At 30.5% G+C, this 27830-nt stretch overlaps 2 protein-coding genes across 3 annotated transcripts in view; both read left to right on the top strand.

The window, feature by feature from the left end:
- The first annotated feature begins 11818 nt into the window (after positions 1–11818).
- Positions 11819–13748, top strand: LOC117237117 (DTW domain-containing protein 1). Its single transcript, XM_033500765.1, has 4 exons — positions 11819–12335; positions 12626–12766; positions 12838–13021; positions 13379–13748. The coding sequence occupies exons 1-4, from the start codon at positions 12102–12104 to the stop codon at positions 13720–13722; spliced, it is 903 nt and encodes a 300-aa protein (XP_033356656.1). The 5' UTR covers positions 11819–12101; the 3' UTR covers positions 13723–13748.
- A 963-nt stretch (positions 13749–14711) lies between these two features.
- LOC117237151 (UBA-like domain-containing protein 2) overlaps positions 14712–27830 on the top strand; it is a 91456-nt gene continuing 78337 nt past the window's right edge. Inside the window, exon 1 of one of the 2 annotated variants that reach the window (XM_033500835.1) lies at positions 14712–15048. In XM_033500835.1, coding sequence (XP_033356726.1) covers positions 14941–15048 — 108 coding nt within the window. In that variant the 5' untranslated portion in view covers positions 14712–14940. The remainder of the gene's footprint in view (positions 15049–27830) is intronic. The other variant, XM_033500833.1, reaches the window with a different exon arrangement.

Here is a 27830-nt window from a genome sequence, read left to right as displayed (position 1 = left end):
TTTCCTATCTCGAAAGACACGTTCAGACCGAAGAACACTTCTGTCAGTTTTATTATATCCATCGATCATGAACTAACACTTTCTGCAAATGTTTTCCGATCTCTTGAAATAAAAAATATGTTTGCCAACTCACTGAAAACAGACAAACACGTTTCCACGGTATAACATTTTCGTGAGCATATGAAGATAATAGAATGATACGAAATTTGATATAATTGGGCCTGTTTAATCAGTATGTAAATACAATAATAAATTTAAACCATGTTACGATATTTTTGTATCTCACTATAGATTTCAAGGCAAAAGACGATTGAAAGTCAAAGATGGGCTTGAGAACTATAACGTATCCAGAACACGGACGTTTATGCATTTATGCGAAATTTGAAAGTGCAAAAGCCCGTGGAACATATTACATAATGTACACAATATATAAAATATCCAAAGTATAGTACTTTTACTCGCACATATCTGCCAGACAAATCTCCGTCTAGATCCCATCTTTTTAATTGTACTCATGAAAGTATGAATTTGCACATCATAATCACTACAAATTATAAAAGATTACAATATATCTGAAATATATCTGAACTTTTGATCGTTTTCTCTTTCTGCAGATACAAAAATATCTTTTTCTGATTTTCCCTTCTAACCTCCTAAACGACAATTTCCTCTCTATCTTTCTTTATATTTTACGCTGTTTTTTCCAAAGTACAAACATACCTTACCACCCAACTGTAGATACAAAATGTTATGTCACTCGTAACTACATAAATGGAAAGTGTCCAGACACCAGAAAAACACATAACCGAAGGGTCATACGAACAAACGACTCCCCTTATTCTACTTGTGTTCTCTTCTTCTTGTCTTGTCTTCTTCTTCCTTTTTTTTCCAAGACCAAGGATCGTATTAATCGACGTTTCTTCAATCGCGTTCAAGTACTCTGTAAACGAAAATTGCAATTTTAGCACTTACTTCTGTACACAACGACGCTTTCCCTTAATCTCGATCGGGTTGATCAAGCGTAATCAATGCGCGAATTCGTTCGTCGAACTACCCGATGGAAGCGAGCCGTTCGAACGATGTCCTCGGGTTATTGGATGATGCTCTATGGTCATCGATTTCATCTTGACATCGGGGGATCTTGGGTGAAATGGAGGTGTTCTAGCGAACGATTATCCATCATTAAGTGTATTTACACTTGAGAATTTTAGCACGATACGATCATGATCGTGCTACGATAGAATTAGAGTGTTATTCGATTAAAAAACATTGCGAACAAATATACCAGCACTCGGACTTGGACGTTATTCGAATTGACTCGAATGAATATTTCGTCGCCGTAGTTCGTGACTACTCCATCTGCATTGGTTCGTAAACTGATCGCGATGTGAATTAAAAATTTATGAACTTTGATATTATTGTATGGAGTTGGAATGAAAAAAGAATTTTCATGATATTATGATTTTACATTCTTCATGCCAAAGAGACATATGCGAGTTGGTTAATTGAAATATTTAATTTTTTTAATAATATTTTATATTTAAATAATAAATTATTGAGTAATTAGTTTTTTTGAACAGTGGAGTTAGAGAAGTTAAGAACTAAGGCGACAATCTATCCTGAGATAATTGTGCGAATAAATTCATGTTAGTTTAATATGTTATCTGGGCAATGATCATTCGTTACTGGTAACAAATTATTTTCTATATTTATTCGAATAATTGTTCGTAGAATCATTCGAATAATAATACGAATAATTGTTCTTTCCATTTAATTTTGTACAAGTACACACTAAACCGGTGCAATTTATAGTATTAATTTACCAAATGATTATTTTACCAAGAAACGGGAACTTTCTACTGTGGCATTTGTAAAAAGTTAATTACAAAAGGCAATATTACAACAATTGGCTAACGAAGCTCGAATATGTATTTCACTTTCAATATCTTGCAATCAAAATCCTCCGTGTAACACAAAAATATTTATGCATAATATATAATTTTATCCGAATAAATTTTTATCTGAATAAATTATTCGATGAAATTTTTGTTAAGGTTAATTCGTACACGAATAATTCCTCATTCGAATAAATCCTTGTTCGGACAAACACTTATTCGATCGAATTCGATTTATTCGTCAGTGTATAAAATTTTATTCGAACATGTTCAACATTTCGAGATAACAAATTCACGCTGGTAGAACGATTTCGACTCGTTCGTTCAATTAATACGAGTAAGTCGTCCAGCCTGAACGAGCCCTTTGTTCTCAACAAAAAGCATTAGCAACGACTAAATTATGCAAAAATGAATTATCGGAGAAACGTTTAAGAGGTTACGCCGTAAACAATAATGTACGTCTGAGCTCCTAGATTACGTTAAATTACTCGAGAGGCCGACTTCGGCGCAATTGAAGTTCCCCCCTGAAATAAAGCCCGATTAAAAATAATAAACGTAATTAGAGTTGTTAGCCGAAAATCGATAAAATGAAAGATTTCGTTGGAAGCATCGACTTTCATTAAAGGGACACAGTTGAACAAAAGCGTGAGGATGAAAATCGAAGCTGAACCCGCCACGAACACGCACAGAAGAATCTGCGGAATTTGCGCACTAGCTTTAACCGAATAACTGAAAATTGCTCAAACACGCACGAAACTGGGCTCAACTCAACGATAAACTCGACAGACTTAACTCAAAGCATGTATGACGTACATATACGTGATATTCGTTTGAAAAATTCGATTATCTCTAGAAAACTAGACATATTGGGAATAAATATTTGAAACAAAAGTTTCACAATTTCGAGGAGGGAAACCAAGTATCCTAGTCGTTTGTGGCCACTTTCAAAGTCATTCGGAGGTCGGCTTCTTGAGAGCTGCCCAATCGGTCAGTCGGTCAAAACCCAGCTCGATATATCTCCCGTATATAAAAACCTGTGTTCGATTTTTTCAATGGAAGCAGCATGCGTATCGTGCTGGGCATTCCGCATAGAATAACAATATTCGTAGAGTTAGTGTACGGTGTGAACAATCGCTTTAAGCACACAATGAGTATTAAAGATTTTCAAAGCAAATGCAGCAGATCAGTCACTTTTTGCCACACAATTTTGTCAAAAGCACGTATATATTTTTAACGGTTGAAGAATACAAGAAATTTTGAAACTCGCAAATTTGATCTCTAGTAGCCCTAACGTATTATTAATTGATAATTATAAATGGTATTTATTTTAATGAAGTTCTATATTTTTTACGTATTCGGATAACATTTCTTTAAAAATTAACACCACCGCATAGATTTAAATAATTGTACCCCTTGACAGAATTGTTGGCATTGTCGAAATGACTTTTTATCCAAATAATTGTTGCAACAAAATTTCTATTTTACTTGTAACTAGCTTTTTTATCTTGACCCTTTGCACTCCGAATTTTATTTCAATTTCGTTACCAGCAGCTCCCAACGCTTTTAAGTGTTTCATTTGAAATTTACTTTAACTAAAAATGAGACAATTTAAATACATATAGGAAGAAACAAATTCACTTAAATATCAGTTTTATTCACACTATTGTTGTATTTTGTAATTTTTAAGTGTATGATATATCATGAAGCAATTTCCAGGATGTAATCCTGGTTTTCTTCCGCACGTTTCGCAAAAAAGGATGGACGTGAAAGAATGTCGAGTGGGACGCGACAAAGGAGCTCTTGAGATAAAAACTGATGTCGAGTCGTACTCGACATAGGAGTGCAAAGGGTTAATATCGTGGATAATCGTCTTTTTGATTTTAAGACTTTTATGATCTCTGCAATATATATTTACTGAATATATATATTTACTAAATAACTTGTAATCTCTGTATACATTTTAACGTGTATATAACAGTTAGCTGTAAATGAAGAGTCGCTACAATGAGACACATTTCACAGAGTTGTTTTAAAACGCGTTGAATCTTATTAAACCGTGCTGAGTTGTATCGTGTCGTGTTGTGTTGCATCGCATTGTACTATCTTCCGTTAAATTGTAAAATATACAGCTACTTTAATTTGTCGTTGAATGAACGCTAACGCTAACGATAAAATTCTACATAAATGCCAAGACAAAATAAATTAAGGAGGCTTGCAATAGAAGTATGGTTGAATAAATCTGTGCTCTAACTGTATTCGCGTTATTCCGTGAACTTTATCGAGAGAACGTTGGAACAAAAGGGATCGATCACTCGGCTCATTCTGCTTCGAGGCGAGAATTTCTTCTTCAGCAGTGACAGAGAGTGTCTACACGCTTTGGAAAAACTACAAGATAATGTTGCGTTGATCGATTATTGTCAAAAAGTTAAAATATATCGTTTATGTTGAGGCGTGTTTGATGTTCAGCAGAAAGTAAATAAAGTGAACATTTTTATAGAACTTTAAAACAAAGTTTTATAGAAGTTTAAAACAATATGCACGATGCATCTCTAATATTACGGTATTTATTATAATATTTTATATTTACAATGTGTGCATAGAAAACATCTTTCCTAGAATGAAACTTTACTCGCGCGTAATTTCTTCAACATATTATGTATTTTAATTAGATTGTATTTAATTTGAATAATTTTTAGCGACGAATTACTCGTTTTTAAGGAAAATCTGAATTTTTATTTCATTAACATGCAAGATTTTAAGAATTTCTAATTCTTCCTCTAATTTCGTTGCTTTAACGCGGCTTTTTCAGTTTCCTCGTTCCGAAACAATTTATTCGAAACAATTATAATGAGAAAATTTTAATTACACTTAAGTTTAGAGTTAATTAATATCCAGTCGAAGACGTAATGACGGTGGTAGCATTCAGCCGGAGGCATTGCTCAAATATAGGAGATATTAATCAGAACTTTGGATAATATTTGATTGATTGATGTAATTAACTCGGACGAGGATAATTACTCACATAGCCTACCTCCTTGACGTAGATATCTCGCGTTCTTTTAGAATTCCATGTTCAATGTATTCGGTATTTAATCCCTGTTCGCAAAACTCTTCTTTATTCTACGTCATGAGCACTCAAAGTATGAGAATCGAAAATCATCCGACTACACCTTTCACATATATGTCGATATATCACACGTACATAGGTACTATTGCATTCGGATATTTGCTTATTTTTTGACAACACATGTATTTTCATTTATGTATAACATTTGTATATATGTATTTTCACATTCATACAGCTTTTTGCATGTAAAATCCTTTCTGCATGTACACTACATTTACTTACCAGTGCTTGATTTGAGAAATATTTGAAAAACGTGTAATAATAGTATTATTCGTTTAAGCAGTTATTTATTCTTATTTTGTCTTGCACTCACAATCATACATCCTATCGATATATACATTTATTTAAATATCGACCTACTGTTTATCCATCCAACTATAATTATTTAACTCTTATTCTATAACTCTCATCTGTCTATTTAAGTGAATAATCAAAAACAAGAAATCTCGTCAATGGTGAGAAACTAAACACGTTTCTTTCAAATCTGTCTTTTGAAAATGTTGTACCAGAGGTATTGTACTTACAGTATCGTTCAAAATTATCTGAACACTGATTTATTTTTGACGAAACGTATATTAATTAAGAAATTACGAATAAATAAAATTGCAACGATTTTATCCTTCATAAGCAACATAGCTACGTAAAATATCACGACGTATAATCAGGTAGATTCTTAACAACCGATATGTCGAGAGCCGCCACAGATATGCAATAGTACGACCAACGTAATTTTTGTAACTGTCAAATTTTGCTACTCGACATGCTATTTATCACGAGGTTCTTTTGTCTCTGAATTATACGACCAAAACTGGTAGGAGGACTTTCGAAATTAATGCAATTAAAGCAATTAATGCTAATTTTGCAAATAATAAACGTATTTAGTAGTGTATGCGTTTAATGAATCGCATATTATTTTCTCCACCCATATATTGTACATGTTTGTAGATACATGTAAATCTTATTTTCAACATAGAAACCATATAATAAATAGTAAAATATGTCGTTAATTTTTTTAATTAATTGCTTGAAGTCGCATCAGCAACTATACACTACTACTACGATAGATTACTATTAGCAACTTATTTCAAGTTTTTTAATTTTTCGCAGAGACTAGCCGCGAAGATTGGTTTGAAAAATCATAGCAATCGTTACGTTGAATGGCAGTTTTTTCAAAGCATCTTTTAGAAAAGGGGTTAATATCGAAGTATGATCTAGCAGCAGAAAATTTATCGCCGTGTAGGATGAAATGATTTACAGTAGCTTTCGTATTTACGTATATCACATAATTCTTCCAAGAAATATGAGTGGGTTGATTTACCAATTTTTACACTTTGGTGAAATATAAATACTGTTACGATCCATCAACCGGACCAATGTCCGAGTATTTATGAACGATGATGTACGGACGATTATGAAATTTCTGTATTTTAATAGCGAAATAGATCTTACAAAGAGCGTATATTCTCCGAAGCATGAGAGTTAAATGATCGCGAAAGCCATCTATTGTCAATGATACGAATTCCGATGTTAATTTATTCGGTGGATATCACGAATAACACTTGTTAGGTCGCCGCTCCAGAAATTTGCGTGACTCTCAAACGATCTGCCTACGAACGCTTGTTTTTACGCGAAACAGGTACACTGCGTGGGCTTGTTGTCCTAGTGACGTTATTAGCATACTAATGTTGAATTTTAGCTGGGTGGCATCAGAAGAATTTGGACCAAGTTCAATCCCCACTTACAGCCACTTTCTTTGACGCTACTGCTACGCATGTTACACGTAGGGCAATATAAAAATAAACAATTATAAAAAACGATATTATTTTACAAATATTCAAAATCTATCGCATTTCGTTTACTGGACTAATTGCGAAATAAGCAAAGGAGATTACCAAAAGATGAAATTTGAGGAACGTGCCAATCGACTAATGTACCGGTCGTATCACGAAAAAATTAATTTATGGTATAAAATAATAGAATATCACAATATAGTCGAGTTGTTTCATTATTCGTATCTATTGTCAAATATGTATAAATTTTTATTATCTCGATGATATTACGCATGTTGTTATAACGATTTTTTAAACCATAGAAAAGTAAAAGAGACAAAGAAACTATTTATTTGCTATGAAAAAGTGGAACAAAGTGTACTATTAACAAAATATTTGTTTCTGTTATTCGTTTTTGTTTATATAATCCCAATCCGAGTTTAATAACTGAAATATCAATTTGCGATACTGCAGTTAGTTAGAACGATAACTGGTGACGAAAAAAAAAGAGACGCGATAGAAACGAACTGGGTCTAATGCGAATCTGCAAACAATATAAAAATAAATTGGACTCGTTTAATTAAATGCAACGACTGTTAAAAAATTCTAATTGATATCTGTGTCGCACACATCCGCACAGATTTTTCCCATTTACAATCACTCATTGTTCAGACAAATTTTTATTAATTCCACTTTTGTTATCGTAATTTTGTGCATGAAAGAAAGAGTTTCCCCGATATTACATTATATTCCACGGAAAATCCAATGAAATTCATAGAGCAAGACAAAGGATCTGAAAAATTATCATCATTCTTTTGATGAGGCTATTTACGACGAATAATTTCGCTTATTACATATTTTATTATTATGCTTATTACAGTTTATTTATTGTCATTATAGCCTGCAAACGCGATATATAATCAGTCGTATTTATCATCAATATAAACATTTGTAAAGTCCGTTTGAAAATAAATTATATGTCACGTCTATGTATTATCATATTCAAAGCAGATTTGTTCCTAAACTTTCTAAATTAAAAATGTGCATGATCTTCTGATCTTGGTTTCGTTAAAAAGTGATAAGAAGTTGATAGTTTAATTATACAAAGAAAAAAGAAAAGGAAATTATTGACCTTAATATTCAAGAAATAATTCAAGAAATACGATCGTATAAAAATGATCGTAAACAGAGGAGTTATGTTCAGATTTCATATCTTAGAATTTATACACAGGTTTAATACATATCTACGACTTTCATTTTATGCAGGTATCGTTTTATTTTCCTAAATGAAATAGATATTTAATTATCTTTTGGCTATTATTCTATACATATTGTATATTGCTTTTCTTCGTGTGTTTTAATTGTTTTAAATAAAACGGCGATATACCATGATTTACGAAAAAAGTTATTTGCACGTTTTATACGTTAGTATAAAAGTTAAACGTTGTACGATTTGCTAAATTTAGGTGCAACGATAAGCTTTATAAATGATTTCAGATTTTCCTACTATGGCAAAATTAATGAAGGAGAATATTATTAATCAGTGTTAATAATATAAGGCTTTGCATACTACGCTGACTAAGATCTGCTTCTTGTTATAGTACAAAGCGAATTAATTGTGTGCATTTTATTAAACGTATGAGAAAGTTTCATTCCTTATTCCTCATATATACATACATTTATATATTTCTTTCTTAGATATTATTTACATCATGCGTATAAGAATGCACATAAAAAGAATAATTTTACGTGGTAATTTTGTAAGGTAGCAAATAATAATAAAATAAGAAACGAGACTTGCAATAGAGAAACAAAACGTAGCTTCACAGTTTAATTCAACGCACGATTTAATTTAATTTTGAATTATTTATGTCAAGTATTCTCTAACCTTTAACTGCCTTTTGCAACTACCGATGAGATATTTCGCGACACAATACCGCTCATACTACTTATTATTATAATTATATATTATAATTATAATTAATTATTATAATTATATAATAATATATACAATAATAATTTATATATATAAACTATATAATATAATATATCTGTAATAAATAATATATATACATATTATAATATAACATTATGTATTCTCTAATATTATGTAACTCTAAATCGTATTATGTACGTAGCTATGTACAAAGGTTGGAAAAAATAGTGGGAACACCTCTTATATATCACATACATATATATACACATATATGACATATATGAAACGTAACACGTGTTTCCATTATTTTGTTCAATCGTTGTATATAAGTACATATACATGTACATATATGATGCAATTACACGTAAATGAATGATGCAATTGTACCTACATGACACAATGAAATTGTACACTTGTATTATAAAAATCCTATATTTAGAACGTGCAAGCCTATGACAAGGACATATAAAAGTTTTTGCAATTCAATCGAAGTTTCTCCATTTCATTAACAGTAGATCGAGTAACTACGTGATTTTATCAGTGAAGAATATGGAGTAACGAGAGACTAAAGAATAATTCAATTAATTTTGCGGATCAAAGAAAAGTTAAATTAGAAGGGAACAGCGATGACGCCCATTTCCACCTTTTCTTAGAAATCCACTTTTCTCATTAGCTAATTATTGAAAAACGAAGATAATAATTGGCTTTCCATTTCATCAAACGCCAATATATATATGTACACGTGCATCAACGAAAAGATTTCAATTAGAAGATAAATACAAAATGAAAGAATTTACAAATTACAACTTGAGATACGTTTATAGAAATCTATATACAATTAACTTTCTTACGTCAATCTTCAATCTTTAATTAAAATCGATTCTTCTATTCATTTCCATATATTCATTAAGGCCGCTATTATTCGTTTTCTACTATTTATTTTGCAAACGTGCAAATTACAAGCTTTGTAAAACATAGGTACCTAAAATAATTCCGTGACAGATAAAAGATGTAAAATTCACAAATATGGGGATCGATGTTATGTAATAATTAAAAAGTTTAATTGTAAACCGTTTTTACATACAGTTGCACGAAAGTATTCGAGGACTTGTAGAAACCTTTCATGAATATACCTATTATGTGTGTTATCATATCGCAACTTGGAAGTTTAGTTGATTCATAAAGTTTAAAACAAGTCTGAATATATATATATATGTGTGTGGTGTGTGTGTGTATGTATATATATATATATATATATATATATATATAAAAATACAAAATATTTGGTGCAAACATTTATAACTTCAAATCTACCCCATATGATCGTGATAATCGTATTTCATTGCATGTACTAGTAATAAAATTTCAAAATATTTTATATAATACATACAATATATAAGAATTTACATATTATATATAACAAATATTCCTACATACTAACAAGTATTCTTATATAAAAGCCCTATATACAGAATATATAAATTCTTATATAAAGTTAAAAGAAACGACTTGTTTCTGCAAGCATGGTTTGATACTGGCGCGCCATCTTGTGACAATAACCATTAAAGGAGGTATCTGCATTGACTAGATACAAAATAAGTAGGAAATTATATGGAACTTTGTATCTCGAGAAACTCAGAGTCTCAAATTGTTTTTCGAGGTACAAAATAGACCTGACATACGATACGCAATGCTTATTCGTGTCCTACATTTTGAAAGTCGCCTGATTCTTTTACCATTATCGTATCACTTGCGACATTATCGATTAAGTAATGGTTTGAATTAAAACTAAATTTTTCTACGAAATTGTATACGAGCAGTGACTAAGGTCGGTAGTACAAGGGATAAAATAAGACATCTTGTATTATAATTGCAATATTACAATAGTTAGTATAGAATTCTAATTTCTGTACTCTTAATGTTTTCCAGTTTTATTGCGTTCCGACTGTATTCTTAGCCTCTTGTTTATCACGAATTCCAAATAATAATTTTGTATTGTCACGGATCCCCAAGACGTAACTCAAAATTTAAATTCACAATGTGACAAAATATGTAGATGTATTTAATAAATAAATACATACATATACTATAAAATAATATAAATATTTTTTATTCGAATAATGTAGTAATAAGCGAGGATGCGCGGATGGGGATGCGCGGACTGCAGGTTAAGAACTGCTACGAAAGACAAACGACCTACTCAGATCGTATGAGCTACCCGATTCTTTCAAGCCGCTCAGTTCTTTCAGATCGGGTTGATAGTAAGCAAGAATAATAAATTATTATTATCCAAATCGAATATATCTTGGATCGCTTTCTCGAACAACTTTAATGTGATGCGAATGCACGTCGTCGTACGCAGTGAACGTATTAATTAGATATGTATTATACGTGAATATAATCATATACATACCTCCATCTTTGTTAAAATAAATCAAACGTTACCAAATGTTTTACAGGAAATGTCATCGAATTGTTACCATCTATACACCTCTATTTTCTCGAAATCATCTCCATACTTAACCAGTAATGTGTGCAAAACATAACCAAAACTTTAGAATTAATCCATAAAATTGAACCAATTCTGTCAAAATAAAAGGATGATTAAGCTTAAATTCTGTCCCAGAAGCTTACACTACAATTGCTACTGGTAACACTAACACTTAATCTAAAGGGACAGTCGGCAACCAACGAACACAGGAATTTCGATAAACTATAGAATTTCGATATAACAATACCTAACAAAGTACCAACAAGAATATATTAGTTAAACGAACCTGATAATAGTCGATAGAAGTCAACAATACAATGACTTAATTGGCTAGAACGAAATAGCTTCGCTATCGTTTAAAGACGCGCGCAAAATTAAAATATTGTATGCCAAGGAATTTGATTTAAGCAACGAATTTTTAAAGTTTGATATCTAATGATTGATATGTATTAATTTACAATTTAGATTTAATTTAAACTCATCTGTGATTCAAGCCACTACTATACTTAATCGATAATGCCGCATGTGACACAAGAACGGTAAGATAACTCTCAAACACTGATCCTTTAGAACGTAGGGTACGAAAAAGCATTACAAATTGTATCATCGCATGTCAGGTCTATTCTCTACCCAATCTGTGTCTATTACCTCGTCTGTGATCTGTCAACAACCGTAGTTACCCAGTGAACCAAAGCGATACAAACTTTGTGCAATAGATGGACCATATAGTTAGTAATCAGAAATTAATTCATTTCTAATACATGAACACACAATCTATGCTTAGTAACCTAACTGCCATTAGTTTATATCAGTAGTTATGTCGAGTTTTAGAATAACAATATCAAGTGTAATTTGAATTAGAATTACTCGTGTCATTGAGAATATGGAAAAAACTAATGTAGCCGATACAGATAATATCAAAAAGACTTTAACTTTAGAGGAAGAGCAGAAAGTAATTGATAAGGCACCTTTTCATCATCTAACAATTACTAATGCGCAAATTTTGAATACAATAGAAGGTAGGAAGATATGTGAACGTTGTAATAGATCAAGAAAATTTTTTTGTTATTCATGTTACATACCTGTTATTAGCAAGGAGTATTTTCCAACAATAAAGGTATTAATTATTTGGCAGGTTGAGAATCATAATGGTGTAAATGAGTTCACTGCTATTTTTCATAAAGTACTCTATATTTATAATTATAAAAAATTCATTATATTCTTTTACATCATGAAAACATATTGTAGCTGAGAATAAATTAATTATGGAATTAAAGAGATGATTCTTTTAATGGCTAAATCCAAATTATCTAAAACTTAATATATACCATTATAATTTTCAACTTGTAATCTATTTAATATGCATTTAAATTATCTAAATATGGATAGACAATATTCTATTTTCAGTTACCTATTAAAATCGATATCATTAAACATGCACGTGAAATTGATGGAAAAAGTACTGCAATTCATGCAGCTATACTTGCTCCAGAAGATGTGAGAATTTTTACATATCCTAATTTTCCAGAAATATTGAACAAAGAAGAGGTATGATAACAATATTGTATTTTAAATCGTCTTATTTTTTACTAATAAGTCTAAATAATATTACCCCTTAGACTGTTTTAATTTTTCCTAGCCCTACGGGTATATCTGTGGATTCCTTATTCATAAAGAAAGTTGAAGAGGATAATAAAACAATTACAAAGACAATAAAGAATGCATTTCCTATAAAAAAAGCTATCTTTATTGATAGCACGTGGCATCAAACAAAAACTATTTATAATGATCAACGATTACGAGGTAAATAAATAAATAAATAATAATCATCTCATTATTATCAATAATCCTATCATTTAGGTGCATAAAATAATAGGTCTATATAATATTATACATAACAAAACATTAAGACAAACGCAACCATATATATTTCTATAACTTTTGAATGATATGTATAACAATTTACATTTTTGTTATTTTTAGTATTCCTCTCAAAATAAAAAATATTTAGGAATGTTACTCATAACACTTCATTCTCAGGAGTAACAAAGCTGATAATTTGTGAAATTGAGTTAATTTATATGTATTTCTTTTCTATCATGTTAAGAATATAAAAAAATTAAAACAATATTTCACGTGATATGTATTATTAATTTACAGATTTGAAATGTATCATTTTAAAATCAAGAATATCACAATTTTGGCGTCATCAAAAAAAGAGTCCACGATGGTATTTAGCCACAATTGAGGCAATTCATCAGTTTTTAGTAGAATTGCATACATGTGCATTTGGTGCAATACAAGGATATGCTAACATAAAACATACTGAAGAAAATTCCACAAATAATACAATATATCAAAATGTGAACGAGTTACCTGAAATAGATCAAAGATATATAGGTCAATACGATGATCTTTTATATTTTTTTAAATATATGTATGAGAAGATTCATACTATGTATGATCATGATAAATTATTGGCATATAAGAGATCATTAATATAATTCTGTGATAATAAAAATTTTTATAAGGAAAAATATTAAATATCTCATAATTCTATTAATAAAAAAGATTAGCATCATTTCCATGATCTTTATTTTCAACCTTAAAAACATAATCATTAAATGAATCAGTCCTTTACAATAACTGGTTTTATAATATGAGATTACAGGTTAATAAAACTAATGATCATATATATATATATATATATATATATATATATATATATATATATATATAATACAAACTGTTATATAAAATAGTAAAGTAACATATTGCAAAATATTTACATATATATATATATATTATATCATTAACCATTTAGAACTATTTAAAATCCCATGCAATGTGAACAAACATTAATTATATAATTTATTTTTGAAAGTCAAACACTGCAATTATTTAAACTAAAAATACAAATATAAAATAACGTATGTAAATTTTTTAAATTACTTTAGGTTATATCGAATTTTTAAATTTTTTCGTACTGATATTATTGAACAAATGTATTCCCTTTTTTGGAAAATACTACTTGATAACTTTCGACAAATTAGATAACAAATGCATATATATATTATTGTTAAAATATGCCCTTAATAAACAATCGTGGTAAATCTAAAAACATGGCAAACGACATTCAAAACATTAAGGAAATGATATTTCTCGAACAGAGAGGTGGGTGACCTACAGGTATTTCCAGCAAATCAAACATAAAATTGTTATCTATTTCTGCGTTAAAGCTTCCCTGAAAAATTTGAAAATACGCGTACGCTTTTTATCTCGAGGCAAACGCAATAATATCGGAAAAATGCGAAACGAGCTGCAAATATAAGAATCTGTTCATCGAGCCTGTGGCGTGTTGAATTGTTTATTATGTTTGAAAATAAACAATGAAAACAGGGAGTATGTACGAGAAAGAGAATGCTCCCAAACACACGGGAGGCAGCACGCTGACTCTTGAATAGCTGCTAGTGACGTCACAGCATCCTCGTCTCTTACGTTTCGCAACCCGCGGTGCCCGTCAGCCGTCTGCGATGAGTTTAGTTTTCAAAACAAGACTCTGGTTGCCGCTCGTAGGCCGCACTCGCGTTTAAACGAAAAGCTCGAGAGAGCCGGAGTCAAAACCTGCTAACACGGAAGGCTGTACCGTAGCATAGTGTCTCGCGAGCGGTCTTCTTTTCTTTCGGTATTTCCCGTCTTCTGGTTTAAAACGTGACGAAAAAATGGACACCCTACGCGAGCAGGTGATGATCAATCAATTTGTGCTGGCTGCAGGTTGTGCCAGGGAGCAAGCGAAACAGTTGCTACAAGCGGCGCATTGGCAATTTGAGGTAAGGGAACCAGCTTCCGCATCATTTTTACGAGAAACATTCTGAACTTCACCATATTTATGCCCATCGCGGCTCGATACTTCCTACGTAAACAAAGCAGCGAAAATGGCCGACCGTACAAGCGGTACTAACGTTCATTTCATCCGTAACTATTACGTATTAACATGCATTCGATTAAAAATGTCGATCGAATCTGATCGAACGATGCTCCGTTGTTGACTCTCGCGTATCGTCGCGTTAACATTTGTTCAATAATACACAAGGATCAGCGAGTGGAGTGAGTCAGTGAGCACATTTACTATCACACAGGATGAAGTCCATTCATAAAAATCATACGATGTTGCTAAGAGGTTTTGTTCGTTATTGTTGTGATGAGATTGCTCTGAAACCCTGTCAAGGTTATGCGCACGATATTTTTAGGTTAACTGACTATAATTCGAATTTTTTTCGTGAGTGTAACAAAATTTATGTAAACGGGAGCCAATAAATATCAGCCTCCAGATATACATAAGCACTGATTTTACAATTTTCAAAGAGTTTATTATGGAGAAAACAATTTGTAATTTTGAAGTCGCAAATTAGTTACAAATATAGTTAAAAATGAAATTATTGCTATATTGAAAGTTACATGGTGTTATAGAGGGTTAACGCTTTTCTAATATGTTTGTTTGTTTTCATTTACGGATGTACGCTATCGTAAACTGTATTCAGGTACGAATCTAGTTTTAGACTTGGCTTTTATTCATTGAACATCGTTGCAACCGCGCATTCATCATACGTAAAGTTTTCGCTGGTTTAAAATAGGGTCATGTATCTATATCACACTCGATTTCTTCAAACCGACTCTGTAAACGGACTTGGCCATTAACAATGAGAACAATGCTGACATCGCGTGTGGCGATCGCGAACAATAATTATCTTTTCAGTACAACCTTTCCAGGTCTATCGATTTACGAGCTATTCGTTTGTACTAAAAGCCTCCTTCGATTTATGGAAATTAGATCACATTTAACCTATCTATGCATTTACTATGTATATGCTTTGTATACTGTGTTAACGACCTTTATACGTAAGGTTTACAAGCATAACGCAACCTATATGTATTTTAACTGTAAATATACTTGTAGATTAATTCTTTCGTTGTTCGTTGCAATAAAAAATCTACATTAACTTTCATGTGGTATATAGATATAACATAAATATAGGGTGTCCCAATATCGATGGTACAAATAAGATGGGGGTGATTCTACTCCAGATTTTACCGGGCAACCTTTGTCAGTGTGCTGTGTGAGCATAGCGAGTAAAAATATTTTATACAAATATAAATATTTCGAAGCTTTTGTACTGCGAGGAAGTTTATATGTTGAAGAAAATATTAAAAAATCATTCTTAATATTCACGTGGTCTCGTACCAATTTCATATTAAAATTTTTCTTAAAAATTTTGACGATTAATTCTTTTGGATATAATAATTTTATTATTTAAGAATCTTCTATTTATTACACATGTTTTATTTTTTTAAATAAATTACGTAATACATTTGTAAAATGTAACATCAAGGAAACATAAAGAGAAGAATAAGTTGATATTAAATGTAATCATTATCTATTAATAGTCGGTTTTAAAATATTCACTATTTGTATGTGTGTACGATTGTCAGAGCTGAAAAATTGTATATATTTATTACCGTACGAAGTTCGTTTTAATTTTGTTTCATCTCAATAAATGAGACACCAATTCTACCAATCAGTTTATCGCACGTATTAATCCCTATTTGACATACATTTTCTTCCAAAGTTCTTTACATATTGAAATAAAAAATCGTGTATGATTCGAAGATGAAAATATCACAGCAGGCGGAAACTGATTATTATTCCCTTCCATTTTGAATTTTTATATCCTAACCTTGCTGTTTGTTCAACAAATAAAAAGAATTAATATCTCGAGAAGAATTTTAACATAAAATTGAAATGAAAAATGATACGTATTAACAATGATTTTTTTTTACCTGACTGGAAATAAACTCAACCTGTTAAATTGAAAAATGTAAATCTTTTAAACATAGCTGATAAGTCGACGAACTTTTCTAGGAGCCAAAGATATATTTTTTAAGGCAAGAAATATTGTAATATCTTCAATTCCTGTATTATTACGACGAGGGATATTTTGAAAATTTTTAGGTGGATGGAAAACACACACGTTTAGTTTCAAAACAAAAAAAACAGACAATTTTAATAACATGAGTTTGATTAACAATAAACTAAATTTTAAAATTGCTTCCACGTTCCTTGTAGTTTACATATACGTATTTAATTCCAAAATCAACAAAAAAAAAAAGTAGATTTTGTTATATGAATTTTGAATAATAAGATTAGAGAATAATGGAATTTTGTAATTGCTTCGTTATAAAATACCAAAAATGTGTCTTATCATTTATTATTTATGATTCTGTAGGCTTTCTGTAATTGTTTTCTATAGTTTTCATGTACATATTTAATCCGAAAATAAAAAAGAGATTTTACAACATGACATTTGAATAATAATTTTGATTTCGCTCCATCGCAGAACACCGAAAATGTGACTCGCCATGTATTTTTCCAGTGACTTTCGTTTATATTTATAGAACATATGGACGTCAATTGTCACGGTGATCATCGGTGAGCTACGTTTACTAAATTTTTTAGAATTTTAATTAATTAATAAATTTTAATTTTCAATAGAATAAAATAAATTTCATGGCCTAACAATATGTTCAACAATGTAACATTGTTAGGAAAAACCTGCACAAGCATAATATAATATTTTGCAAAAATTAATTTTTATGGTGTAGTAAGTATACTTTAATCTGTTGCGGCTGCCAGGACAAAATATATAAAATTTGCGTGCTATTCGTCGTATTAACCGGAAATATCTAGAACACCATGTATATTACTACAGCATTATATCTTATTTAGCATCAATTGTCTATTACCCTTCATCCGTGTTCTAGCGGTACGGATTAATATGACTTGTGTTTTAAGGTTACACAATTATTCTCGATAATAGAGAAATCTGATAAAAATGATACTCGGTGAATCCATCGTTGTAAATTTTGCGGGATTAAGGAAAAACTTTATAGTATGTTTTGACGAGACAAGATAGAAAAGATGCCTGTATACTTTGATAATGTAAAACATGCTGTCAATATCTCGTTTCTCATACTTTCACACGATCAATATATAATACGAGGAAGTACGATAGGATAGACTTTCAGCAATTAGTATCTTATCCGTAGTGAGCATTAGCAGAGTACTTCTTTGCTAAAAGCTTTCTGCATTTCAGATCCATTTAACGTTAGAATCTCGTGAATTTTATTCTTCTTGTTGTCAGTAATTTTAACCGATTTTCTTGATTTTAAACGCGCGTGTTTTTGTTAAATATCGCGCTCGATGTTTTGTTTTCGATAGTTTTTAATTAATTAACACTTTAAAATGTCGTGTATAGTGGAAGTACGTATTCATGCTTTTTAAATTTTATCTTATTTATTTGTCAGTATATTTGTATAATCTACTATCATACCGTTGTACTATTATTAAATAATTTATTTATTACCTAATTCTGATTTTATACAGAGAGACAAAAGCTATTCGTGTTTCTTTCATAAGCAAACAAAATAATATTAATAATTATCTATTAACTATGATATATATATATATATATATATATATATATATATATAATATATAGTGTAATATATATATATATAATATATATATATTATATAATATATATATTATATATATAATATAATATATATATATATATATATATTATAATATTATAATATATATATTATATATAATATATATAATATATATATATATATATAATGACAATTAACTATTATAAATAATTGATGTAACTGTAAATAGTCAATTTAAAACATTCCCAGTTATAGAAGAGTAACTATTTTTTTTTTATTGAAGTATCGAATGAACAGTATGAATAATAAATCATTTTCAGTTACATAATTTTCAGGGATTGAAATAATAAATGAGCCTTATTTAGAATTGCATATGTAGAAAGTTTATATTAAATTACAAGAAAAATGACTATATGTTAATAAGGAGAACCTACGATAAAATATATGGATACAATGTGCTTTTTAATTTGCATTATACACAAATAAAAATTTGTCCATAATTGTTTTATAATCTGTTAATTCTCCAAAACTTTTTAACAAACCAGAATATTGCATGCTTATGAGGAAAGAAATTACCATATATGTTAATTACGGCTTTTTCATTTTAATTTGGATGTGTGTAATAATACTATACCAATCAAATATAATGTAACAATAATAAACATATAAAATAAACCTAAGAAAGAACATAAATTACATACATGTGCATATGGACACATAACTTCAGAGTTACACAGTATTATAAAGAGCCATACGAAATTTTTATATTACTTATACATAATATTTCTGCAAAAATAAGAACAGTCATTGAACATCAGAAACGTAAGGCTAAGAATATCAAAACAATACAGAAGACAAAAATGAAAACAGTCAGAATGACTAGCATCCAGGGTTATTATTTTCTAGTCTCTTTACAAGAAGAGAAATTTTAGTACAAAACCAATTGCTAATTGGCGATAAAATGGTGAAGATATAGAATGAAATGTTTTTACAGGAAATTCTGTTTTCAAAAAATTGACTTCAAATATTTAACTGCTAAATGCTACCGGATATTGCTATGTCGTAACATCTTAACTTATATTTGTTTTTCTACTACGTACATATTGAGTAACCGAGGACATACGATGAAGCAGGACATTGATAGAGAATAAATTTTATTATTTTCGAAACTGTTCCTCGCACTGTTAAATACACAACTGCATCCTTCGAATTAAATTGTTATGAAATGAAATTTCCCTTCTTACAAAGTAATAAAATTTCTTATCATCTTTTATTGCATGTTCTCCATTATCCGATAGAATAAACTTAAACACAAGTAAAATACCGGTTTACAACGGGATTAAATGACACTTATCAATTATTTAAAGCCAATTTTCTCGTAAATGACGTCTGGTATGGAAAAATTCACTTTTATATTTCGAGCTTGAAATTTATTCTTGTAAAATCATTCTTTTTGTAACAAATAATTGCTATACTATACTGTAAATATATACTTTATGTAACAATTCCAAAAAGCTTTTTGTGATTATATGACAAACGTAAATAATTTATGAAATCAGCAGAATTATCTAGTTATCATATCTAAAATCTGACTGTGTCAGGTAATTAGATTCTTTATTATTAATGACTTTGGTTTCAGTTAGGTTTTATTATATGGTTTGGGTTATTATATGACAAAAGCAAATAATCTATAATATTATATAGCATGAATTATCGACTGATAATATTTCAAATTTGATCATGCTGTAATGACATTTTTTTTATTATATCTGATTTTGGTTTAAATATGATAAGATAATAAAATACAATAATACACGAAATGTAGATAAATGAATATATAGATAACTGCACAACTATTGTATATCCATTTTTAGCAGTTTTGGTAATGTACGATTAAGTAAATATTTTGTACGTTGTTTCTATCTTTATCAGAGCCATTATAAAATTGTGCATCGCAAATTGCAAATCGTGCATTCATCCTTTTCAGGATCACATAAAATGACAGTGGCGGATCATGAATTCTGAAAATATCTCTATACTAAATACAACAAAGAGAAATGTTATTTTTGACAAATTTAAGAAGTAAACATACAATCCTTACGCAACGTAAAAAAGCAGTCAGGAACTATTTGTTGCGTATAAAAATTCCACAAGTTACACAAATAACGAACAAACGATATTTGTGCAGTTATCTATCGATACGGACGCTTTTTAAAAATCACACCACGTTACAGAATGTTACGAATAAAACAGTGTGAAAGTGATATCACCAACATCGAAACCGCGAAGAAAAGCTATGGTTTGTCAGCAGACTTTGGCAATTTACCATAAGATGCGGCACCAAATTGATGGGTAGTTGATTGCGAGATCGAATCGATTGTTTAGCGCTATGTTTACTAAACGATTGCAACACGATATTAGACGTCAAATTGTAATCCTCGGTCGTCGCTTGGAACGCGTGCTTTCGTAAGAACCGCGCAGGATTGCTAATATTTAATGTCATTCCGTTACTATTATATCGTTACGTCATCTTGTGAAAATAACCATCGCATCATTTAAAATAAACACAGCCAGCCTGTTACGTTCATCCCTGTTCATAAGTATTGGGACACTTGCTGATCCAAAACACACTGTGAAAATACACGGTGGCTTATAAAAGTATTTTAACGCTTACCATCGAAAATTTACACGCATACAGGTTGTCTCAGCTGATGTTGACGTCATTGTCATGATCCGTAGCAAAAAATGTTTCAGATAAGACTTGAATCGTTCTAAGGCAGGTATATTCTGATGTTATTAGTTTTTCTGTATGTTGCAACATAAATATCATGTTATGAAGGTCAATTTTTTTTTTATTTTAGTGGAATTTGGGAAATTGATAAACATAAGATCTAGGAACCTGGTGTCCTAGAAATCATGGCGATAGCAATAAGGCGATTCTACGTGAAAAAACAAGTCGAAAATATAGTTTTATTTTTATTATAGTTTTCGAGAAAATCGACCTTGAAGATTTCTCAAATATACTTGAATTTGACTAATTCCAGGCAATTTTTGGCACTTATTTACTGAAATGGAGGATTTTTTACGGATATGTACATATATTCAAATTATTCCCAAAACGTGCGAAACTGTTTTCGCTAATTAGAACGTTCCGCGTACGTTTCCGATTAGTCGCTGGAATATTCGGCCAAGGTGACTTACTGCGTCTCGTCTTAAAACCGCATTGGCGCTGGTAAAATCGACACCGAGGGTGTCGGAAAACTAAAGAATACTAAAACTTGAGAATACTAAAAACACGTAAAAAATAATTTTTTTCACAGGAAAATTTGATATTGCATTTATGAGAAACTCAAATGCGCGCGAAGACCAAAGGTGGTAAACATAAGTTACGTCTCCTCCTGGCTTTTATAAAGGAGCAATCTTACAAGTCAATATGTTGTCAACCAATTCCGCGTCGAAATTATTTCTTCGTTTGATTTTGCGATGAAACGTGTGTTTTTGTCACTGTCTTGAAAATTCAAAAGATATAAATAACATTAGTTGCGCAGAGTAATGTGCAATGATCATTATATTTGTTATTTATTATGCGATATCATAACTAGGCCAATCTTACTAATCCTATTACCGATATAATGTATCTACTAAATCAATATTATTTATTTATTTCACAATACCGTGAATTTACCAGCTATTTTCAAAAGGCTGATATCGTTAAATCTATCAGATTACTGATATCTTTAACCATTATATAAACATAGTAGAATTTTTTAACTATTAAATAACATGTAAGTCAGAAAATCAGCAAAATATATGTACTTATCATATTTTTTCCGCGTAATCTTCACGTAAATAAAGGAATCGAAAGAATCAATTAAAAGTATGTAACAGGAAATATTATATCACTAGAAACGATTATCTGCAATATCAACAACAAATCGTGATAAAATACGAAGGTTTGCTTCCTCTGCCACAAAAGATGTTTGATATATCTTCCTTTTATTTGAACAAAACATTCACATATTTAAATTATGAATCAATATACATAACACAATATTTAAATATTCTTACCTTGTCCCACTAGTTATAACTCAATTATAATGTTTGTCATAGGCAAATATATTAAGAGTACAATATAACGTACACCGACAAGGAGATGTAACATCACATTTTGAACTAAAAGTATTTATTTTAGTGAACATACGTGAATATTATTCTGTTGAATTACGAAGAAAGAAAATATCTGTTGAACAACCAACTTGTAGCACACGATAGCCATAGATTGTTGTTCGTTGATAAATATAAGAACAAAATCCACGCTGTGATTTTTGCATCGATCTTTACTTAGGATCATATTATGACATTTTATTTTCATGGTAAATTTAATACGATTATACGAATATTTAATACGATTTTAAATTTAACATTGATAACTTCAAAGATTACTAACTCGTTATGAAAGTGGTTTTCCTCATCAAAGTAATTCTTTTACTATCAATACTCGTATCAAGGAACATTGATAATGACAAAAAAGTAGAAAATTTAAACTTCATAATATAATATTATTGCTTATTTTTCCCTTGTCAAAGCAACTTTTATGTGAAATAGAATGAAACACAAATTTAGACCGAGAATTTTCATATTATTTTATATTTTTATGCACGGACTTAAAATACGTGGATTTTTGTATCTTTAAATTTCACATAAATGCGCAAGAAATTGCAGTCTAACCATATACTTTTATAGCTTGCTATACAGCACGTTTTCTTTTATCTTGCATTCGTAAATATCTTACAACTCCTTGGTTAGTTTTGCTTATATAAAGAATTATGTCAGACTAAAGCTAGTTGATTCAGACAACCGAATATTGTGATTCAAGATTTTTTCTTTTTTCAAGGTAATCTTTTTCAGCTTCTCAAGCTTGTCATCATTTTTTAAAGTAGCATTTTAATGTAGTTGCATATATTATACACCAATCAATGCATCTTCATACCGCACATTTCCATGCAACAAGTTTTACAAAATTAAAATTGAAATACTATTTAAGTTAACCATTTTCAGACGCTAATACTTTAATATCCTTTTATAAAAAATAAAACAATCACGTCGGCTGGCTTGAAAAATATATACAAACCCAGTTGTAAGAAATGATAATAATTTTGTGAAATTTGGAACAAACAGGCATTGGAGGAAAATGTTCATAAATCATGCTTGTTGTTCTAAATTCTAAACTAATTAACTTTGTCATATCGATAAAAGGTATTAAGATATTAACGAATTCAAGATAAACAAAACACCTTGTATATCGATGTTTCATTTACAACATTTACTACGTTTCATTTAACAGAGCATTGTATTTCATTCACTACGTTTTGTTTAGCGTTTTATTTAGGGCGTTCTAATTTATTGTCTTTTTTCGTTGAATAAAAATAAGATATTCACAACTACATGTAGAAAGATACGAAAAAGCTTGTTTCATATTTTTTTACAATCGTTATCTTTTCTATAAATGAGGATACATTGATTTATTCCCTGTGTAAAATATTAAGACATTTGGAAGATAAGATTAATAAGTAAGATTTAAAGAATACTTCAACATTAGTGTTAAGAACTTTGCATATGAAAGACAAGCAAAGGAACACTTGTGTTTGTACGTTTCTCATTTTTCGTACGGTAAATTTCATGAAATTAAAATTGAGATATGTCTTGAATTTCCGCGACATTTTTGTATAGGGAATAAAAGAACGCATCAGCTAGTACATAAAAAAAACATGGCCTTTAAAAAAAAAACGTAAACATTTCTACAAATATGTTTCGCATCATAACATGCGTCTCTTCGAGCCAAATAATTCATTGCTTTAAGCATCTCCTCGTCTCATTAAAAGTAACGAGGATATTGCTTTGTAACAGAATTACTGAGACACCTTGTATATTCAAGTGTAGGTGACTTTTTATTTATACGTAATAGAACAAGAAAGAAAGCTTTCTGGTCGAAATACTCGAATAGTAACTATAATGCACCTGAACAGAATGGAATACTCGTAATAGTTGATGCTGCGTTGTCTTGACAGAGAATACAGAGAAATAAGAGGAGAGAGAATTCAGTCTGTTCGTTGAATTCAGTCTGAAAACTTTCTCTGCTCGGCTGCTAACGCGTTTAACAACAGATTACGACACGGGTTCTAATGAGTACTGGCAAGTTTCTGTACGTTACCCTGGTCGGTACCTTTCCAGTCTCTCTCTCTCTTTCTGTCTGTCCGTCTCTCTTATTTTCTGCCTCCTTTCTTTTGCTATCTCGTCTATGCCGGTATAAATACACAATAGACGAAGTGCTTTCACGATTATCCAATAAGTTTATGCATGTCTGGATATTTTTAATTAGTTCACCCTCCGTAATTATTTATAGAATTTTCTTTATTTATGAGAGAATAAAATTATAATTGAATAATCAATCATTTCATATATACCTGATTCTTTCAGGATTGTTGATTCATAATGATCCAAGTTAAACGTGTTTTGTCTAGAATTCCGTGAATACAGTGAATTAAAATAATTCAGTGTACGTTATTATTACATATAATTTGTTTACGTATAATAATAATAATTATTATTATATATTACTTATAATTCAGTGTATATATGCATAAATATTAAAATACGAAAAAAATAATAATTTTAAACGATAATGTGTGAATAAACCCAGATAAGTAAAATATACAGTGTGTTTCGTTTACATTGCATTGCATAATATCTTTACTTTAATACTTCAGTCGATACAAAAAATTGCGTTGGAGGAAAACTGGTCGTGTAGAATGACGAATATTATAATTTATGAGTTTTCCCTCTCAAAGTCATACTTTTCAAGGTCGTTGACATTTTTTCCTTCAATTGAACTACATATTTTTGGCAATTACACAACTTAGTAACTTTCCTCAATTTTGATTATTTTACTTTAGTCTTCTTCTTATGATACAAGAAAACATTTTGACGAATGAATGACTTTTTGGCTCGCTCCACTTTTAATATTCAAAGTTTATGAAAACAGTTACATTATCAGGTTAGATTTGTCGACTCTTTTCGCCGCAAAGAATATTTTAAACGATAGAAGTGCTTTCGTTTGTCCGTACTCGTTTAAATAAACGTGGCCCTTATCAAATTTTTCACCTTTTTAGATAATAAATGCATTCTATTTGTACTGTAGGTGCTTCGTGTTGAAGCTAACTGGAACATAACGGTACAGCACGAGTGTTTTAATTTAACTTAGAATAATTGAAGACATTGTACGGAGTTTTACAGATTTTTTTAAAGATTATTAACCACTAAAAAACATTAACCACAGGAACATTTTAAAACCTACGATGGTTACGTTTACACAATAAAGGCTAGTAATAAGAGGCAAGACTCACGATATAGTGAAACATCGTGAAAAATAATCTAAAGTGATTCAAAAAAATATTCGAGCACTTGCCACAACAAACTTTCATGAATAGGTTATGTGCATTATAGGAAAATTTTCATTTATTTCATTAGCACTGTAATAAAACACAGCTATCGTGATTATGATAGCCAAATTTGCAACCGATTCAAAAATGTATATAAAAGTTAGAAAACATTTATTGAAAACATACGCTTAGTGAAAAATTAGTATACGACGTGAAGTAGTTTTAAACATACAATTAGTGCTGCAGATGATCTCACTACATATTGTGACTTATTAATAAAACGAATGATATAATCAACTGTACAATATCTTGATGATGTTTGCGAAGTGTATGCGTTCGACAAATATCTTGTAACTTCTCTACATATTTTTACATTCATTTCACTAATATAATCATAATATAATCGCGTCTTGTCACGGTGCTAATGACATTTCGAAATATCTCGTATGATATAAGCATAAAACTAAAAATTCCAAGAGTGTTCTAACACTTTCGTGTGCCACTGTATGCCAAAATACAGTATTCGACTTGTCATGGAATGAAAATTAATTATTCCCATAGAAAACAACTATTCTTATGATATTCGTAATTTCAATCGTAATTTGAAGAAACCCGTGTAAATCAATCTCATGTCGTAGCCGGCAGACAAAAAATGAATAAAAAAATATATATATTTAAGTAGTTGATGTCTTCTGCTACTGTATATTAAATTATTAACTATCGTTAAAAAAATTGAAATGCCTGAAACAGATATTCAAAAGAATATACAATAGCTACGAGACGTATTTATATACACGTACCTTAATTTCGTTTTGTAATTTCGTTAATTTCCTAAAGTTCGTTTGCGTAGCATTATATTTTTGCAATCACGTGCAAATGCTACTAAACGATACGAAATTTGTTACAGTCGGCTCCAATTAATTGGTATACAAACCCAGTAATAAATGCGATGCTATTCGTAGTACACCACAATAGACTACCATACTTTTCGTAGTCACCGTACATTGTAAACGAACAAAGCTCGTTTTTATTCCAACCTGTCCGATCGTAAAATCAAGAAATCTGAAATCCATCATTTCGTCGTGTTTGCTGGCTCGGTTGTTACGTGACGCTCACTGTACGTACCACTCCTTTCGTTTCATCCAGGAACAGTTAATTTTAGCATCGAACGCTAAGTGCCATTAGGATATAATTGCACGGCCGACGCGCGACGAATAATAGAAATAAGACTATTGTTACCATTATCGCGGTACCAATCGTCAAGCTATGCTGTTTTATCGAGAGATCCTTTTCAGAGGCCGGCTTTCAAGCTAGAAGAGCAGTAAGATTACGACGCGACGATCCCATTGCGGTGACATCTGGCATAGTCCATCTGTTCTGTTTTTGTCGCCATCAGTGTCTCTCATCGTTAACAAACCTGTATATACATACCTTCGTTTCGCTATTCCACGAAGGTCAAACAAAATCGACTGTGACGATTCAACCGACCTGTTCCTATTCTTTTTTTTTTCTTCTTTTTTCTTCGATAATTTATGTGTGTCGTTGGTTCATGGAATGAATCGAGGAAGACGAGGAATTTATTTTCGCGTCTGACGTTGTCCAGAGATTTCTGAAACTGTTTGAGCGTGTTTTACGCGCATTGAGTACCCGCGAAATATCAA

Source organism: Bombus vosnesenskii, unplaced genomic scaffold (genome assembly GCF_011952255.1).
Source record: "Bombus vosnesenskii isolate JDL3184/JDL3185 unplaced genomic scaffold, Bvos_JDL3184-5_v1.1 scf7180000013358, whole genome shotgun sequence".
NCBI lineage: Eukaryota > Metazoa > Arthropoda > Insecta > Hymenoptera > Apidae > Bombus > Bombus vosnesenskii.
This window is presented reverse-complemented; position numbering and strand designations above follow the sequence as displayed.

Coding starts and splice junctions, on each gene's coding strand:
- LOC117237117 (XM_033500765.1), top strand. CDS start 12,102: ATGGAAAAAACTAATGTAGCCGATACAGATAATATCAAAAAGACTTTA. Junction 12,336..12,625: donor AGTATTTTCCAACAATAAAG/GTATTAATTATT, acceptor TTCTATTTTCAG/TTACCTATTAAAATCGATAT. Junction 12,767..12,837: donor AAATATTGAACAAAGAAGAG/GTATGATAACAA, acceptor ATTACCCCTTAG/ACTGTTTTAATTTTTCCTAG.